Source organism: Cuculus canorus, chromosome 12, assembly GCF_017976375.1.
Source record: "Cuculus canorus isolate bCucCan1 chromosome 12, bCucCan1.pri, whole genome shotgun sequence".
In the NCBI taxonomy this organism is placed as follows: Eukaryota; Metazoa; Chordata; class Aves; order Cuculiformes; family Cuculidae; genus Cuculus; species Cuculus canorus.
Genome location: NC_071412.1, coordinates 1889470 through 1910774, shown reverse-complemented (window position 1 = coordinate 1910774; position 21305 = coordinate 1889470). Strand labels below are relative to the sequence as shown.

Sequence of the window (21305 nt, the reverse complement as noted above, 5' to 3'; positions counted from 1 at the left end):
TTCCTACTGGAATTTAATTCCAGTAGCATGCATGTTACGCAGATGAGATTCTCAATGACCACATCGCAGCTAATCTCACACTTTTAATTAGCGTGTTAGGTCTGTTTCGTGATGAGCCCCGTTAGGACCGCACCGCCGCGGAGACCCCAACAAGGCTTCAAATGGGTGAGGTGTGGAAAGGAACATAGCTGAGGCAGTAGAAATCCCTGTAGAGTGTCACAGGTCTTTTCCAGGCGGCTCAGCCACCCTCCCCTCAGCTTTACCAGTGGGTTTGGGTGACCTCAAGCGCAGAGACATGGCTGTCACGCCGCAGCCTGCGCTGCAGGTGAACCGGAGCAGACGAGACTGCGCCACAAGGGATCCCAATCAGACATCAGGTTAAAACAGCCATCAGTACAGGCCAGTAACGCATTTGCAAAACAAAGGCCCTAGAAATTAATAAACCCTGCAGCACAACATCTACCCGGTATGTGGCTAACCCCTCCCACGAAAAGAAAAGTAGTAAAGCCATGATTCCAGCTACTATAAACCAGGAGAGATGGACCAGAGGGAGCAGAGGGAGTGGGGTGGATCCGGCGACAGACCCTAAGTACCAATGGAATGAATCTCCTGGAACCTGGCTCAGCGATGAGGGGATGGAGATGCAAATCTTACAAGGGGCTTCGAAAGGCCACTCCTTACCCACCACACAATACAGATTTCCTTTTGTTTCAAAGAACGGCATGAGGATTATAGCACTATATTTATCTTTAGCCGGCTTTACATTAAACTCCAAAATCTCATGCTCTGTTCTTCTGGGAAAGATGTGTGTGTATATCTGTGCATTTTAGTAATTTATATAAAATTAATCCAATGGCATGATGAGAAATGCACATTACATTCAAATGAGCAGAGGGAATAACAAAGAAAACAGATGAATCCCATTACAGGTGTCTGTGAGGAAGAGAATGCGGATGTGAAGCTCCAGTTTGAGAATTTTAACAGCTGTCAACATTAAAATATCCCAGTGGGAATCCGAAGAGTAAAGCCTTTAACAAATCTTGCAGGTTAGTGATGTTTGGCCTGTGTATCCACAGAGGGTTGAAATTAAACGGAGCAAGGTTTAAACTCAGCCAACGTGCTTAGGATAAATTTTTCTTCTACTGAACGTTGTCTTCATCATGCATAATTTCTATCTTTTACTAAGAGAAATCAAGTAAATGTAGCATTTTTAACATCCTTAATGTTCAGACCAACATATGCAACCAGACAACTAAAAGTCATCACCTCGCTCTCAAATGCGGCACAAGCAGGGTTTAAATTCAATTCAAGGTTTGGAGGAGCTCTATTAAACTGGCAGCTTGCTCTTCACTTGCTTGTAGTTACACTAGAAGGTGACCTAGGTTCTATAATAGAGCACACAAAGTTAAATCAACAAAAAAATCGAGACCATCCTTAAGAATATCCTTAAGAAATAGATATTTGCCTCGTTTGCAGAAATTCTCCCTACTCCAAAAGCAGCAGTCTTTTTGCTAGGATTATTAGAACCTAAAGCGCGACACCTGTAATAGCATGGGCTGGGAGTTGCTCCTTCCACCGGCTGCCCAGGCTACTCAAGAGGTGAAATCGAAGGAGTCGGAGAGGGAGCCTGGCTACAAAGCACGTAAGCAAAAGGAAGCCTAGAACATCCCTTCTTCTAAATCCAGTCTCCTCCCTTTGAAAGAGACACGCAACTTTGGTTTAATCAAATTCTAAAATGAAGCAAAACATCCTGCCTAAAAAGCTTACAAACACCAGCCACACAGACACGCAGTATCTGTCGTAGCCCATTCCTACGTTATAGGGATGTTCTTAGTATACAGTTGATTTTTAATTGTCCTGAGGCCTTAGTTACTATATACCTGGTTTCACATAGTCTTTACTCAAAGCTTCAGGTGAGCAGGGACTCCCTTGCCCTCCTCAGCCAGGAGAAAACATAGAAGCGCATACCGAGGCATCATTGCCTATATAGAAAGATCAAAACTGATTGAAACCCCATACGCACGGCAGCCTACCACAGCCTTATCTGTTGTCTATAGTTGTCTGTATTAGGTTTTACTCTTCAATAAGTCATAATCCCAGGGCAATAAAAATGAGCACTTCTACTGCCACCCACCACGTCCATTGTCCTCCCAGTACTGCCCTTCCAACTGCTACTACACAAAGAGAAAGTCAAAGTCTACATAAATTACAAAACAAAGCGTATAAAAAAAGAGAGATGTAGCTTATTTAGCATCTACAAACAGCCACAGCACAAGATGTGAGACGCTTACCCAGTGGTCTGTAAACAACAGCTACATGGATTACCTGCGTCAAGTTAAGAGGCGTTAAGGCTTATGGATGAGACCATAATCAACAAACAACCCTTCCCTATTTTCAACCTACCTGTGCAAGAAAAGTAGAAGATGAGAATCTATTATAATTCTAAATATTATTATGATAAATTCAGCATAACCCAGAGTTTCTCTTTGTTAGGAAGATGAACTGTATTTGAAAATCAGGAATCCAGAAAGCATTTAATGTAAGACCCTTTAGGGCTGAACTTACGATGTAGCTTTTTTTCTAGAAGCTCTTCAGAAAAGTCAAATTCATTACATCTTGCCACACGTAAAGAACAAGAAGCTGACAGGGGCCAACACTTCTTTCAAAGGATAGCAATACAAATGGAGTCAGTGTAACTTCTTTCCTTAAATCAGATGCTAACTCTTGATCTGCATAAAAGATTATTTTGAAAGGGAAACATGTTGTCTTATCTTTATACAAGAGTTCTTCAAATTTGAAGTCCCAGAATTTGAAGCAAATAACTATGTGCCTTTCTGCGATACGCAGCCCTATGCTCAACATTTAAAAGGAAAATAAACATTGCAGGATCCAAACTACATTGGGATTTGCCTTTTAAGATTCAGAGATGCTTGGATTTTAATGCTTGTTTAGCTTCCTTTAGTATTTTAATCTTTATTAAACATGATTCCCTTCAACTTCTACAAATAACACAGTTCAGACTGGGAGTTTCCATCTGCTCTGGTAACCAAGAGCTAATGAAAATATTTTCTTCCTGGTCACCTGGTAAAAAAGGATTTTGATATTTGGCTCTTCTCCCATACATTGATCCATCCAAGTAATTTTATATCGGTAAAACAAATAATCACAGGTCCTAGAAGACATAATGCTTATTTAGAGTTTTGCAAACCATTAGAATACTAACTTCAAAACAAAGTGAGCTCCTTCCATGCTTACCTATCCTTAGAAGAAAAATAATAAACATCAGAATTTGAAAAGAGTCATTTTAAACCATAAGATGTTACTACATTTATGAGAGAGAAAGAGCAGCTTTCACTTTCTATGCCAAAGGTGGGAAATCACTCCATTCAGAGTCAAGCTTGTTAATTGTTATTCTGAAAGTTATTCATACCAACTACTAACGCAAGGCCATTTTCGGTCATCTGTAGTACACGGGATGTCCAAAATATATACGCAGAACCTGGTTAAGAATCAGAATATTGACATTATACAAATGAAGGGCAATCTGCACACACAAAAATCTCATATTTAAATCTAGAAATATCAGTGTTGTAAAACTGTGTTTAAAATTGGGTACATATAACATTAAAAAAAATAATTTTCATTCTATGGTTAAACCCAGATTTTTAGCTAAATGTAACCCAACACAACAGCATTTGGCTGAGCCTGCAGACAATCCAAAACCATACCTCGAGGGATTACAAACCCTCCGCAAGTAAATTTAACCTTTAAATTAATCTGTTGCAGATCGAGGAAAGCAGCAAAAGCAGCTGGATTGAGGAGCTGATGTGAATACAGCACCGCTGCGGCTTCTCCAATGAATCAAACCTGTGCGGTGGCCGGAGCGCAGGCAGCACGCTGCTCATCTCAAAGCTGTCTGAAGGTTATGCGAAAACTGGCTACATCTCACAGCACCAACTCCTCAGCTGCTACGGGGAAATCTGCTTAAGTACAGAACGCAGGGTATGGTTTGCAGGGTGTGCTGCTTATAACGCTGCTAGAGAAATCAGGCAGCTCTAAGCGCGCTTGAAAGAGAAAGGACCTGACTGCAATTAGGGAATAAGTGTGCATTAGGGGTTTTAAAATTTTAATTTGGATATCAAACTGCATCTCAGTTCTGTTTCCTTAACAAACAAACCCAAAAAGAGCTTCTGACCTAAAATAAGACTCTTCAATACTAAGCAGCTATTACTCAGCCTTTATGTTGTATTATCACCCTGAAAACGCCAACCCAACGAGGTCGTCCTGTACTCCTCCTACAAATGTAAGACACAAAATCCCTGCCCCAAAGAGCTTGCAGTGTATATGTATCAAGTCTAATTATCGTGTGAACGTAAACCAGAAACCCTCTTAGAAGTGGCAAAATTCTGAAAAATCAAGATAATTACAACTCCAGCTCATCCTGATTTGTGCGGCTATTTTTAGAACATGATAGGCTGATGTGCTCCGAGCTTTTTTATATTTGCATTAAGTCCTCTGTGATTCCTCCTCTGAAATGTGTGCATATGCTGAGTCCATGTGAGATGCTACCACTGGCGCTTGTCATAAGAATTAAATCCCTCTCAAGCTTGTTTACAGCTCAGCACTTGTCATACTGCTCCCCTGAGCTTCATGGCTGGTTGGTTTTTTTTTCTTTCTCTTTGGCTCTGTGAAAGATTTAATTTCTTTTTTGTTTATGTGTGTACTTACACTTGCAGGTGCAGAAAAGAAAAAAAAAATGCTGTACCCAGATGTTTTGAAGCTGCAGTAGCATACATACAGCTGAAATTAAGGAGAAAAACTGTAGCAGATAAAAAGATCTCTCTCATACGGTATTCTATAACATATTTAATAAACCTATCATGTTTCATTGACAAGAAGGCTCTTGAATTCAATTTTAGGAAGACCAGAATATTTTACAGTTGCTGTCTCTGTTCATTTGGAAAGATTTTTTCCAAGTCTAAAGGTGGTCCAATTACTCCTGTTTTCAATAGTATTTTCTTGTAGTGGTTACAGACTCAATCATGGAAACAGCCACTGCATAACGAGCTGTCTTAGCTCATTATTGAATTACCTGAACTTGAGAGTTCTATCCAGATTTTCATCCATACTTTGAAAAAATATATTGTATCATTAAAAAAAAAAATTCTTTTTTCTGTAGTCATAGGAAAAAACATTGCCTGAATTGCCTGCAGAGACTCTAGTCCAAATATCTCAAATCGCATCCAGTTAAGCAAGTCTCCATTTCACAACGGCAGCTGGTTAACCTTGCAATTCACTGACCCCACCACGTTCTCTAACAGTGCATAAAAGGGCGCAAAGATTAATGAGCTATGGTTTCATAGGCAACTCCTGTAACTATCCACGTACAAACACGGTAACGCTCACCCTAACAGCATGTGCAGACAGAGCCTTTCTGCGGGCACTGGAAGGGCTGCTAATTTCTTTGTTCAAGCTCAGCATCTGCACTGAGAACCTTCCCTCAGACACACACATTCCTACAGTCACTTAGGTTTTCTGTACACAGTTGTGCAAAACAAAACAGTCCTTTTGTTAACTTTTTTTGATCAAGTTCTATCTTTTCGCTTTTGCAGTCACAATCTTTCATACGGAACTTGCTGATGATGGGAATGGTAAAAATACAAGCATCTGACGCAGAACCCACTGGAATTTTAAAGAACACTTTAGCGAAATCTAAATGCATGAGTCTGCTTTTCTTTTAGCTGTTCTCAGCTTCAGCAACTTCCTCCAGGGCTTCCACTGGGCACCCTGAGGAAGAGTCTGATCAGTGGCTCTGTGATGCGACCTCTACAATCAGTGCTCTGCCTGCTGTGGCAGTAAGGAAGATCAATTTTAAATATATATATTTGCTGTTTTTTCCTGGATTTCCAGTTACCGTATAAATAAGTTTCTCTCTCCGCTTCTGTTCAGCATGATCCCCATCTTAGAACTGATCCAGCACAGTATTAAAAAATATAGATTATTAAAGAGGCATCATGAAGTTGGTGAACATTAGATCTATGAATATTTATAACTATTCTTTCTAAACAACTTGATTTTATATCTCAGCATTACTAACTTTACCGTGCACAACTAAAATATACACTATCAAACTGACGGCAGAGCAGCAAAGCTATGCTTGTGTAAATAAAAGCAGGGAAGTCTATTTTCTATGCTAGGAAGAAGAACACAAGGACAGTTAGACAAACTGTTTTTAAAGCAACTCCCAAATGCAAGGTGTTGCACAAATAAAATATAGTACTGCCTTAATATGGTCTCCAGCAAGCACATAGGCTTCCTATTGCATGCGTGTTCCTTTCAGCAGGATCAAATAAAAGATATGAGACCCTCGTGGATAACACAGCTCAGGTGCAGAAGGTGCTTTTCACCTTTCCCAAACCAGATATGGCAGTGAAATATATTTAGCTTGACTGACAGGAATTATTACTCAAGTTTAGACTGAGTGAACTTTGTCAAATCATTGACATTTACCTAATTGGTACATCATAGTCAAGAATATCAGTTTACAGACAGGTCAACTCTCTATGCTGTGAAGTGACTGATAAGAGAGGGTTTGGTCAGATGCTAAACAGATTCTCATGTTTCTCAATAGAAGAGTTAACTAAAAGCCTAAACAAGCAGAAGCATTTTGCCTGTATGTGTTGTATATTCCACTCACAGTAAAGTCCCCATTTGCTGCTGCTTCTTATTGATTCTTTATTGCAATGAGGCATCCTGACAATCCAATGACACTTTGTTTGCTGCTTGGTATTTTCTCTGGAGATTCTGTTCAGCAGAATTCCTACTAGCTTTAGCTGGGTACACATACTTTACCCACTCTAATTAGGAATAAGCAAGAGACTGACCTTTATAACATTTTCTCATAGTTCTCTTCCCCTTGTCCCCGCAATTTATTTTATGCATGAAATGATATAAAAGAAACGTGATCAAGACACTCATGAAAGTGTAAGTAAGAGCTCTCAAACACCACATTTTATTTTGATGGAAAGGAGCAGCGCATTTGTAAGGACCGTGTAAACACATCAACTAAAGAACACATTAATATAAACCACATATGATGTGAGAAGACAACAGATATATTTTTATTACTGTCAAAATACAAATGGCAATAAGATGCAACAGCATGTTAAAAGCTTCCAAGATACCACTGCTAAACAGCAGTTCCCTAGTGCAGTTAAACCATTGTGAAAGCTCATGTAACAGAAAAAGAGCTCCACTTCAATGCAGAACTCCTTTTTTGTTTGTTTGTTTCATTTCAACAGCAAATAGATTTTCCCATATATAATAGCATCTATGGATCAACTGTACTTGGAAAGGCCAGCTTTAGCCTGGTGGAAGTGCGCAAGCCTAGCAACAGTTTGCGAGGCACAGCTGTCCTGGATGGGAACAGTGCTTCCCAGAGCCCTCAGGGAGCCCTACTTCCTTAGCACAAACTGTCTGAATGCACATCTCATCTGCTTTTATGGAGAGGGGAGATGAAATCCCATTTCCTCCATTGAGTAACTCACCTAGTCAGAAGCGTGCTTGGATTAGCAAAATGCTCTAATTCAAGTATAAAGGCAATTTTTTCAACAATCTTTGTGCTCGAGAGAGCATAAGGATTGTTGCCAAACATGATATAAAATTTTAACATGATATAAAATAAGACCCCTTTTGTTCTTTATTACTGTGTTCATATACATAAGGGAAAATAAAATCAAGTTTTCCTTATAGTTGCACATAAACAAGCCTGCATGTGTGTGCACAAGTAAAAACAATGGGAATGCAGTAACAGTCTATGGTGGTTAAGACTTCACCCAACTTCCTATACTGCCACCATTTACCCTCTACGGAGTTCAGTATTTCTAAAGGTTTCCTCTCCGGCTGAATTCTTCCTCATTACTCACAGTACTAGGACTCACTCCGAGTCCCCCCCTTGTGTCCCAAGTTTACTCAGTAATAAGATTACACTTATAAATAACTGAAAATTAAAGCGTGAGTGATAGTTTTCTCCTTTCTAAAATCCAACACAATAGGAACTTATATTGAAAATCTCTATTTTCAGAATTTATCTTGAAAATTAGTCCTCTGTAGCTGCAACAGGGTGCCCCTATGGCAACAAGCTTGCTTGGATGAACCAGGTAAGTTGGATTTGCATAGATCGAAAAGCATACATCACATGCATGCAAATTACAGAAGTTACATTATATAACCTTTATGCATTTACACTGAAGGGTGCATAGGTCATAGTCAGAAAGGTTTCTATCTTCAGTGGCAGCAGTTGATTGAAATTACAAAACTAACAACATCTCTGGAGATCCAGTCATAATAAGCAGACAGTTTCCAAAGGAACTGATCCAATGGCTTCATTACTTGCAGCTGTTTGGTATACACTGAAAGCTTGAGCTGTTTATTCCTCTTATGGAAATGCTTTCCCCCCCCCCCCCCCCCCCCCCCAAAAGCAGGAATTCGTCTACAATTCCCTACAGACTAATCCAAAAGCTGTATTTCTTAAGCTGTGGTTTCCCGTTCTTTAGCAGCAAGTGAACGGCCTAAACCAGCATACTGTTCTCTGCTGCTGCTTGTTGCTGCTGCCAGTGTTGTTTTCAGCATGATCAGCTCCGTGATTTAGCTCAGTATTTATCTGCAAAACTGGCTGAAATGAGACTTAGCAGCAGAAAAGGGCTGCTTCAATCACTGAAAATGTTCTTAAGAGAATCGAAGCCTTACAAGACTCAGTTTAGCAAATTCATGGGATTAAAGTTGGCTTCCTCTTGTAACTCAGCCACCTTAATATAAAAAACTGTAAAGGCTAAGTAAAGGATAATTTATAAAGCAAAATACACTTAACTCTGTGGTAATGTAGTACGACAGTCCAAACGGCGTTGTTGATGCAGGTTTACAAGGGAGAAGAACCATCTTTTTTTCCTCAACTATATCTTCGACTGTAAGAGAAAGGCAAGCTTTCACGTACACATCCCTTCTTGGAGTTGTGAACCTGAAGCAACAAACTGCAGTGAAGCATAAGCTGGGAACAACTATTTTGAATTCTGTTATGTTCATTAATTTGCCAATTTGAGAGGTGAAGTAGATTAAACAACTAAAGAGCACAAGATACTGCCTAGTGGAGAAACTAGGAGTATTTTAAAACACTGCAGGAAGGACAATGAAATCCCCACGAAACTGCTACGGGTCAACTAGAAGAACAATGCCAAAATTATAACCGAGTCTTACTTTGTATTTAGCTCGTTATCTTGAATATCCCCTAAAGGTTTGCATTTTAGCTCCTGGGCTCATCTTTCAAGTATCTTTCATGGTAACATCACTGCTGACATTTAAAAGACCATACAAACATAAAATCAGGTCTGATACAGGCACTGTACCCTCATTAGTATTTTAAATATGCTCAGGGAAACAACTGCAAAGGGAAAGGAGGAAACTTCATCTTTCGCTCAAGTGAATAAAACTAAGAAGAATTCAGGACAGAGTGAATATAAGAGAAAATATATATTCAATAGAAGAGAAACTTAAGTGCACAGAGCTTCTAACAAAACTCGAAGAAACTTCATAGGTTATCCTTAAGAAAGGCTAAGTCATTAACAGCCTTAAAACACAGGATGACACAGCCTGTCTGGATACTTTTCTGCTGTTGTACTTCTTAGCCTGTTACCTCAGAGAAAGGCCACCAAAAAGTGACAAGGTACAGTTAAAAGGATGTTTATTTTCAAGAGTATTCTTAAGAGACTCCTCATTATTTAACAACGATGAATAGAACGCCACCAATGAACATGAAAGCCCTCCTTTCTATATTAATGTAAGACAAAATACATGCCACATGCTAAGAGCTTCCCTCTGGTTCCATTAAGGAAGATCGTATAGTCTCACCTCCTCTAGGATAACTTGCCTTTCTACAGTTTCCAGAGAGCATCCAGTATGTATGTTATCTGGGAAAGAAAACAAGAGCAGAAAGTCACACAAATAGAAGAAAAACTTCCCTAGCATGAACGTGTTGCCTTTTGGGAATTCTGATCTGAAATGCATATCTCAAGCTCTTTACTGCCTTTCACAGCTGGATGTGCACAGCTGCTCTGGCTCCTCTAGTTACAATTTTAGGAATCGGTAAAAAAGGTTCACTTTGTCAGATAAAGCAGGTTAACCAAACCCTTGTGCACATTGTACGCTACTATATATGATTCAAACTCCGAACTCACCTTTCCTTCTCTGCAGCAGAACTGCCTTTTGCTTTCCATCAGCAGGCAGCAACTTGAAAGTTGCTTATATATACACCAAGTCAAGAGGAGACACTCCAAGATACAAAGGATTGTGACGGGAAAAAGAAGCCATCAATATGCTAGCCAACAAATACACTGCATTTCAATAAATACCCTAGGAAAATTATACCATAAGCCACCAACTTCCTAGCTCAAAGAGGAAGTGAAGTCTATCCAAAGATAAAGTGGAAAAGCACAAATCTCAGGTGGATCCAGCTAAAAACCTGGGAAACCAAATTCACTCCTCATTTGAAGCAGCAAACATCCATTCAAATATACGCAATTTAAAAACTATTAAGCATTCCTGTTCCAATATTCCACAGCCTTTACAAGAGAGGACAGCAAGGACTTCAATTTGTTGCTAGGACATCATGGCAGGATTTGAATGAGAAGTCACACAATAGGCTGTAAGAAACAAACCCGCAGATTACTTTGCTTTAGTCAAAAGGATTAATTCTTAATTGCATCGTTTATGAGCAAAATGTGTGAACGTTACATTTTCAAGGCTTATCAGTATGAGACAATTGTCTTTATAAAAGGTACCACTATACACGAAGCTATTCACCAAAATTTTTTGAGAACACAAATATTTTCAATTAAGTGCCTAGCATTGGGAATTCAGAGAACTAAAATATTTAGCTCTTGTACATAAAATTAATAACATAAGGAATGTTTAGCAATGTCACATTAAAACAATGCTTAAGAAATGGAGAATTGATCGCTGAGAAATTTACACCTTTTGATCATCAAATTAATCTTAAACTGTCTGATACAGCTCATACATGTAATTTCAGCATGTAAGATTCTTCATATAAAGCTAAATTTACCCAAATTTAAATGCAGATACATATATCACATTTATTCTTGTGCTTGTCACAAAAAACTCAACCTCTTTGAAATAACAGTCTGAACAGTAAAAAAACCTCAACAAAACCAGCATATTTTTACATCAATAAACACATTAGCTTTATAGCACCTTTCAGGCATAACAACTACACCTATTTTCCTTAAATGAAGTGTTACATGGCTAAACATTTTCCAGATTTATTTTTCAAATCTGGTGCAATATATGAAACTTCAACTTGGCAGTTACTTTGGGTAAATGAAATAGCAGAATGCAAACTTCCTGCGGAGTGTCTATAAACAGATAAGAAATACCAGTCAATGTAATTCCCCTTTAGCACTGAACCAACAGAGGAAAAATTAGTCAAAATCATACGTAAAAATGGAACATTCAAAGGAGATACCACACAAGGCTTCATCTAAGAACTGTCCTTTTAAGCTATATTATAACTAAAGTAAAAGTATCATTAAAAGCAAAAATCATTCAAGTAATAACATACTTACCAGTTTGGGTTTTTTCTTAGCAGTGTATTAAACATACATCAAAAAAATACAGGATGTACCTAGACAAAATAAGCTCACAAGCCTCAAAGCCCAAACACCAATGAAAACAAACGGGGAACAATCAGATATAAAATTTACCCTACACAAGACTTCCTCAAGTCTCTAACAAAACGCTACTGGGACAGCCCATGGCCACAGCCTTCGGTGGATCAGTACATCCTACATGTAAAAAAATAACTGCTTTCTGCATGCCAGCAAATAAATAACAATGCTTACTGCTTGCAGAAAAGCTCTGAGATCTTTTATTTAAGGTTTTCCACAACACCGAATGTTACTCAAGGTTATTTACCTGGACCTTCAGTTCCTAATGCCTTCTGGCAGTAAAGCCCCACAGAACGTAAACAGATGTGGAGTCAGAGTAAGAATTTCCTTGTTTAATATACATCATCCAATAATTAGAACTAAGTATGCGCTATTATTTGATCTGATTTTCTTCCCAGGTTTACTCATCTACTTTAGGAAACGTGGAACTGCAGGTAAGCCAAAGCTTCCTTCCCAAACTGCACAAGGCACACCGAGACTTGGAGGCCCAACTGACTGAACACTTGCTGACCACAAGCTAACAACAGTTTTCCATGAAATGTAACTAATGAGAACAGCGTACACATGGCACATGATCTCCTCAAACACGAACATTATATAAACAATCTCAAATGATTATTCAAGCAAATACAGTAAATCTCTTGAGACGAGACAAAATTGTGGTTCCAGTATAGACACCAAAAATTAACTTGAAGGTACCGTTTTTTGACAAGGCGATGCAAACCTGAGGAAAAATGTCTTCCTAAGTACGAAAGGAGAGGTGGCACAGAAAAATAACTGCTGACAGCTAGATGAAAAAAACAAACAACCTGTTTGTTAACTGTTAAATTACTAAAACTTAATTATGTGCAGTTATGTTCAAATACCTCAAGACGCAGTCCAATGTAACTTGATCCATTGAAGTGACTTCAGCCGAAAGTATCATTTTAACGTATGTCTAGGAAATCTCCCAAATAACACAATACAGATAAATCTTTATAATCACACAGTCTCCTATAGTGTTTAGTCAGCAAATTAATTTCTTCATGTAGGAGAAATGGTAATGAATTTTAGTTTTTTCCCCTCACAAAAATACCTTGCTCCTGTTTTCATGATACACCTTCCTTGCCTATTTAAAGAGATCCGATGGTCTTGCTAGAACAATCTGGTTCTCTCTCACCTCTTCCTTTGGAAGGGCTACTAGATATTTGGTTGTTTTATATTCAACATTACCTTTTGCATAAGCATCCCAAATACAGTTTGAAATAAACAATGCTCAATATGTAAGGTACCTGAGAATATATATACACTGCTGTCAAATACGCAGGTTTACCAATCTGAGCTTTATTTTCCAGCTTTTCTCAACAGTATGTGGCCAAATTATTCCAAATTCTTATTATTAAAACAGTAAATGTTTTAAAAATTTAATTACATAATAAAAGGCAAACGTGAGAAACTTACAAGCAAGTATTACACAACTGGTTCCAGATGAGCTTAATCTTTTCCAACACCGCATATCAGAGCGTTATTCAAAATATATCATTTGCATGGAAGATCATAAATAAGACTGAAAATACTGTAGAGATCTCAGCGTTTAAATGCAGATGCATTCAGGAATTCCTTCAATAACACACACATCAAGTTCCATAGTTACTTAAGTCCTTCAAACTGTCCTCTGATGGTGTGTTTTATAATAGTCTTCATGCACGTACATGTGGAAATCTGATTGGTTTATCATGCCTCAAGATAATGATTTCACTAAAATCTTTAAAGAACTACAACTTATTGCTCTCAGCTTTTTCGTGTGTCTTGAAGTTTTTAAAGTGGTAGACCTCGAAGAGCTGTGACTATGTAAACTGTTCCATTTTATTTTTAAAAAAGTCTTCTAAAACCTGCATGGATGAAAATTAGGATGCAATTCAAAATTCAAGTCATATTGAGTTTGAAGCAATTTTTAAGATGTTGAGATTGATGTGGTTTATTTAGATGCTCCAACAATAAGCTGGATGGTCTTGAAATTTTAATACTGTTGCTAAGTAGACTCATTTAGCAGCTAAGCCCAGTTAACCTAGGAGAACAGAGCAGACTTCAGTTGCATGCTGATAGCCCAGAAAAATATCTCTATTTAACCTGGAAAAATTAGAATATCTTACCACAATACACACATACAAAAATATGTTTATGTGTAGGCACTTGTTCATTTCATTCTAAAAATGCCAACCCCCAACCAAACAAACCCCCTCACAAGTCTCAAATTAACAATTTGAATGAAATAGGTTTGGGGAGCTGTCGCTAAATATTTAAAAAAACATGAGAAGACTATGCCCAAAGTTTCAAGCTGAGCATAAAATTATGCACAAAAGACAAAATTTTGTTGCAAATATTTACTCAAAAAGTAATAATTTACAGCAGCGCTTTAACAGCTGTTCGAAACATTTAACATTCATTAGAAACAAAACTGTAAGCCAAAAGCACATTCTGAGTGTTTCAAATGGAGCAAAGAAGTCATTAGAGCAAGCTACCGTTAATTATATGCATTCCTACATCTAGCTGCTAACTAGAAGATAGAAAAAAAAAAACCAAACGAAAAGCAGCAGCCATCTTTCTGTACACAATTTAGACTACAAAAAGTCCTGAAATAGAACTGTACAATTCTACTTTATATGCCCTTATATCCTTTTTTAACAGCCAGTAGCAGCTGTCAAATCGCAGAATGCACGCCAATTAGTGTTTCCAGTTCGGGGTTCTTTTCGATTATAGCAGTTTTTACATTAAACCATACTTTGGTGTGACAGACCATTGCTATGGGTCTACAGCTAAGGACGTAGCAGCTAAACAACGGTAAAAGCCTAAAAGCTACAGTATTTTCAGCAGTATCTTCTACTTCATACAATTAGGTTCGGTATTTCTGCACAGCCTGGACACTGAATACCCCACAAATTTTTTATTGTAATAATTTCACTTTCACTGAAAGTTTATTAAGGTAAGCTTACATCCTGGCAGTACTACACCTGTGCAGAGGTGCATAGATCATATATCTCTGTTTACATGCTTTTACAGACAGGAATGTGACACCAAGTCCAAAGGTTTATGTTTACCCAAATCATCGGCAGACCAATAACCATCATTACAAGTGTGCTTCATTTCAGCATCTGAAGTGAATTCATATCAAATTCCACTATTCAATAATATTCACAATGATGGATTTAAAGAAATATTTTCTTGGCAAACAAATCACATCACCCCAGGCTAGTTAACTAAAAATTAGAATCTATTCCTCCTTTCAAATAGTCAATCTAATAAGATATCACATCCAAGAGACAGGAAGATCTATTTGCACGTGCTACCTTTCGTAGATGTACATTCAGTTGTACATACACATATGTGCCATCTTCATACGCAAAACTTCCTTTAGTCTCTACTCCCTCTCCCCTCGTCATTTTCATTTTTAATAATTAGCATCAACGAGCACACTCATCCAGGATGGTCCATGGTGTTCTTACCATTATTTATAACAAACAATAAAATTAACAATTTCAGCTCGCTTCATTTTCATCTGTCTTATTTACAGTTGTTTCCATTCTGTTGGGACTGCTTTCTTTAGAAGTCTCATCGGTTTGTTCAGAGAGTTGTCCAGCTTTCTTTGATGTAGGTGTAACATTACCTTTCTGAAGAATTTCAGTAGCTTCATACTCTAGTACCTCTGATGGAGTCAAAGGCTCCAAATGAATACTGCCTTGTTCACTAATGTCTGAACTAACAGATTCGGGTTCATCTCTTTTTCTGAAGAACTGCTCAAAACTAACATCTTCTCCCAATGTTAGTTTTAAGTCTCTCACGTTCATTGCTGAAAGTGTAGTTTCATCCAAGCTACGTACTTTAGTCTGCTCATTCAAGATAATATTATCTGAACTTCGGCAAGTTTTCAACTCACTTTCATCATGAATACATTTCTGTTTCTCATCTACTAACTGTTTGTTATTATCTGAATCACAACATGCTCCTTTCTCATGCAAGGAATTCTTTGAGCTGTCGTCAGTGAGTTCCAAACTGGGAACATTTTCTGTGTTTGACAAAGAGTCTTCTTCATTCTTTTCAACTGATGCAACTTGTGTAGTTTTATTTCTATTGCATTCTTGTGTTTCATCTGAAAAGTCATGCTCTGGTTTGCTGTAAAAACAAAACAAGTTATTTTTATAACAAATGAAATAAAGTAACACATGGCTGTACTCTGCAAAGCACACTCAGAAAGCAGTACTGTAGATTTCCTACATGGTACTGTTCACAACTCGTCATAGCAGGATGGGCTGAATTAAATTAACAACTGCATTTTTCTTATCTATTTACAAACTCAGCTTTGCATTTAGCAGTCAATTAGTACACTTGTACTTCTTGCATTTAATCTCCAGAAAGGCAGGTTAAGTTGTCCCTTTTGTGGGACACAGGGATTTCCCAAAATACAGTTTGAAGTTCTTCTACCTGCACGGCCTCTTTGACACAGATGCACACTTAACTATTTGAAAACTTTTTGTTGATGTGCAAAAAAGAGAAGCCAGTTTGTACCTCTCCACCATCAATTTACTCTGCAATATTAATGACAGCAAAGGAAGAAAAGAACTACCAGAAACCTGAAGTAACTTAAATCTAAAATTCTACTGAACAATTAGAAATTTGAATTGACTGAAAAATGATTCTGTACAACAGCAATTTCAGTCACTTTCAGAGCAAAACTGTATGTTTATGAAAAGGAAATATAAATTATTTTGCAAGTAAAAATGACAATCTTGCTTTACAATAAAATCTGAAGTGTATAAACTTTAGATACAAACTGGCTGTTTAAACCTTGTAGTTATTTTCAGTAAAGCCACTCAAAGCCACACGTATGCAGTGCTTCAGGGGGACCAGGAAAACAAACACCAGAATGCTCTAAAGACAGACTGACTGTCTACTTCAAATGCCATCTGTACCACAAAAACATAAAATACTCTGGTCATATTGCTATATGCAATTTGCTACTATGTTCATAATTCCAACAGTTAATATCCTAAATGCCAGTTTCCAGTATTTCTCTTCATTTTTTATAGGAACATCAGCTTCTCCCATCCTTTCAATGATGAAGCTCAATTTTTGCTGTAAAGATTTAAATTCGGGACAAAAGTTCTACATAATTTCTAATCCGCTCAGAATTTTTCAGAATGATAAACAGCTTAAATTACCTAAAATGATGATGGTGACAGACAAAAGAAAGCAAGTGGGTAAAGATAGAAAACACCACTTGGTCTGATTTCAGATACAAATTATACATAGGAAGTGAAAAAACCAAGTAAATAAGTCTCCCCAATTAACTTTTAAAAATAAAACTCAAATTGAAAATACAGTGACATGCAGACAAAAGATGTGAGATAATATTGCCAAATATCTCATTAATCAAAACGCATTTGTACTTTATTTCTTCAAACAGTCTAAAAAATTATTTGAAATAATTTTTGGCTAAAACCACTCTTAACATTACCTAAGCAACAGACAGTTCCAGGACTCTTAAGAGGAATAACCTATTTCCCGCTACTGTGTCTTTATGATGTATTTTCAAGCTGAAAGCCTACTAGACATGTTGCCCTACTCATCTAGGAATTTAAAACAATTCCTATGATTTGCCTATATGCCAAGTGATACCAAGTTCCACACAAAACAGTCAGTCTGGAAAAGGTGCTATATAATACAAACATTCAGAAATGTATTTTCAGGTTTTACTTTCACTTAAGCAAACTAAACCAGGAACATTCCAACTTCTATTTCAAATTTAAGTCAGAGGAATATTTTGAGCAGGAATAAGTGACTGCTTAGATATCCTCAGCTGGCGAAGACTTATGGGTCACTGAGGTAGTCACAAGAATCGCTTCATCCTGTAAAACTGATATTTTCATTCATAATAAAGAATTAACTGAAGAGATAAGCCAGACTCTTTACTACTGCATTTGCCATTTGCATCTAACAAAGGGTTTCTTTCATTTACTAAACTACCTAAACCAGTAAGTGACAATCTTGAATATACAAACTAATTTGCTATCCAAGTTCTTCTCTCTCCACCTCTACAAAAAAAGGGAAAAGGTGTAATATTTACAAGGAAAACTCTAGACTAAGCTCCAGCCCAAAGCCAACACTCAGAAGCACTCATCAGCTGTGTCTGACATAACTGGTCTTGCTATAACTGTTCCTAGTTTCATCATCTATTCCAAAGAAACGCTTAAGCTATACGGAGTCATGTAAATGCTAGTAAATATTGTTTTCATATGAAAATGCAATCTACTCTTTCTGAAACAGTGTATAAACGTGACCTTTACCTGCACTACTTCTCAACAAGCAGCTTGGGGATGAAGCGTAGTTGCAGAGTTAACAAGCACAGCATTACATTTTATGTGGGAAGTTTCGAACATACATATGAAAAAAAAAAAGTTGTCAATAAACGGGCGACTAATGCCTCATTAGCACACAGAGCAGTGTTTCCACACTGAAAATCCCAAATGGATAACATCTACGTACATGCACACAGGATTCACACCGAGAAACTCTTCAAAGGACAAACCTGCCCTTAATATATAAAAGGAAAACATCACAATCTCCCTTGCCTAGTAATTACAATCCAAGCTTCATCCAAAGCCAGTTGCTCATTCTCATTCGGTTTTGGCAAAACACAAAAAGAGAGGGAGAAGAAGTGGGGAAGAGAAAAGAAAAATCTATACATATTTATTTCTCATGCAGAAAAAAAGCTGTGTGTCATCAGCACACCTTCCCACAAGTCGCTTATACAAACAAAACATAAGTATAAAAATAAAATTGAACTAGTTTTTGCACAACAATCACCATCACAAACAGTTATCCAAAGAACAGGGATCTCTTAGATGGCAAATCACAACAATAAGTTCACTTAGAACAGTTCTCCAATGAAGCAATTTACCTCTGCTGAAAACTGCAGATGAATAAGCAAAATCTAGCAATTGCAACACACTACAACTCCACAATAAAAAAAGTCATAAGATTACAAGAAATCATTCTGTTAGCAAGTCTATAACTGAAAGAACAGCCTTCCATCCAATTTCAGGAATGAAACGTACTCTTAATATTCTATGTGCCAACTATACTGATTACAGCCCAAGAAAACAAAACTTCAAACACAACAAAGACTGGAAAACATAAGAATGATAATGAGGGTATTACACAGAACGGATTTTGACTAACAGAATGTAAAACTTGGCTTTTTAAAAATGAAAATGACTACGGTTTTGAGGCACATTCCTTGATTGTTCTGACATACTGGTCTGGCTTACAGAGCAGTCCTGGGGTATGCAAGCCAGATTACTTTCATAAGAAAATGAAGCGCCACCTCTTAACAGAGGTGGGTCCTCAAGAGTCCAAACCAACAACAGATATTCCACACAGCTCTGAATGCACACTACGGGCATTCTATCCAGGGAACACAAGCCTCATCTAAAATAACGCCAAATAACAGTGCAGTGAAAATGCAGGACTCTTGAAATCAACTGCTTTCACCTAACGATCTGCTCCTGCAACACTGATAACTTGCAAACATCAACAGAACTATCTTGGCTTAGTAACAGAGAAAACTGCTTACGGACTTTGATGCTAGAGCTATGATACTCCAGGTGTCCATCTCAAAGCCCAGAAAGTAGTACCAAATGAAGTTTCAACAGAAAACACAAAACACATTCATATAAAAAAATCAATTTTGTCCACTTAAACACAGAAATAGAACATCATATTCAATCAGAATTACAGCGACTGTTTATTAATCTGTATCTTCTAACACCCGAACCATTTAGTCTCAATTCTTAAGCAAGGATTTTAAGTGAAAGTAAAATTTCAAGTTATTTGTCCCACACTGCACATTACTAGAATAAAGGGAAATAAAGCAAAACCCTTCCAAAGAAAGAAAGTAACCTATGGAGACCCTGAAAGCAATCTACCTTTTTTTTAAGGATCTATAAAAGCATATATAAGAAAATGCTACAATTATGTTTTGACTGAGCTTCTAAAACAGCTAAATTTGCACCAACAATTGTGAAAGACCACTAACTGGAATAAGACACTTCAGACTGTGGGATATGGAGTAATAATTTAGATGAACTGCATTAAGTATAAGCCTGCCCACAATATGCACCAAAAGAAATATATAAGACTGACAAAAACTCCACATTTTTGCCTTTTTTTTTTTCTTTACAATGTAGGGTGTAGGGCTGTAACTGCCAGTTACACAACAATTCCACATACCTGTTCCGCTAAGAATGTGGTTCAGAAAGCTTTACACAAATGACACAAGTTACTAAAAACCTTGATGAATTTCCAAGAACACTTTATACTGTATTTTAAAACTGTTTCCCTGTTGCCTCATTAATACTGTTAACTCATGAGCAACATGATAAAAAATGCTTCTTTTAACAATCTGTATGATTTACTTAATGTCTTATGAATCTTGACTAATTTGCAGTTTAAGCATTAACAAGAATGACACTTGGTACCTAAACTCGGCATGTCTTGTTGAGTACATTATGACTGCCAAAGTTTTTTTATCATAGAAAATACATTATGTCCAATTACCTAACACACAGTGTGTATTATTTTATCTACCAGATTTCAAGACGTAGCTGATCATTGTATTTACCTTTCAAAAGCTGATGTTTCTGTTTTTCCTTCAGATAAACTAGGTCTTGAAATTTTCTGTAATAATTAATGATATTTCTTATTTTACATTCACAAGCAACTGATTACAATACAAAGTTGTAGAAATAATTTCATAGCGACACTCCCATAAATGTGCCATGTAGCAGAGACTGAGCATGGATCTTATTACCTTTGAAGGTAATCTTCGGAGTTAAAAAAAAAAGAACCTAGCAAAAAGATACTTGTAGCAACAAAACCAAAATAGAAACAAAGCAAAACTTTAATGCAACTCCTGTAGCCTTTTTCAGATACATAATTTCAATTATGTCTTACTGCAAACTACTTCTGTACAGCTTTTTATTTGGAAGGGGAAAAAACCCACCTGTACTAAACCTGTTGTTCTAGAAAAAAACAACCACCACCCCCAAAAAGCAAAGGAAAAGCAAGAAAAACAAAACTGATTGAGGTTAATGTATCTAAACATTACCCCACAGATGCTATGACGTTATTAGATTAACCCAAAGTATAAAGAAGATTCCGAACAAAATGCTTGTGACAAGAATAACTTTTTAACTCCAAGCAACGTAACTGCAATTTCTTTCCCTCCCTCATTTTTAGAACAGTAAAAAAAAAATCAAGTGACTAAAAAAAGCCACACCAGTCTTCCAAAAGCATCTCCTATGCAACAGGACATCTGGCCCATGGAATCTTATTCTCATTTAGGAAATTCTAAGTACTTAAGTGACAACAATAAATTAAACTTTTTTTCTTTCTAAATACATCGGTAAGTTAATTCTGGTTTTAAACCAGAAATGGTCACTGTACATAAAGGTGGATATTTTCAGTAATTATTTGTATCACAGTCTCTGAAGTATTTAGAATTATGTAAACAATGTCACATACTTTTAACAT

General features: G+C 37.2%; 1 protein-coding gene across 6 annotated transcripts in view; it reads right to left on the bottom strand.

Annotated features, from left to right (window-relative positions):
- Nucleotides 1-13038: 13038 nt before the first annotated feature.
- Nucleotides 13039-21305, bottom strand: part of ZNF280D (zinc finger protein 280D) — a 51715-nt gene continuing 43448 nt past the window's right edge. For 3 of the 6 annotated variants that reach the window (XM_054077341.1, XM_054077342.1, XM_054077343.1), the window contains exon 16: nucleotides 13040-15887. In XM_054077341.1, coding sequence (XP_053933316.1) covers nucleotides 15254-15887 — 634 coding nt within the window. In that variant the 3' untranslated portion in view covers nucleotides 13040-15253. Of the gene's footprint in view, nucleotides 15888-21305 lie in introns of all 6 variants that reach the window. The other 3 variants (XM_054077340.1, XM_054077344.1, XR_008451815.1) reach the window with 2 other exon arrangements.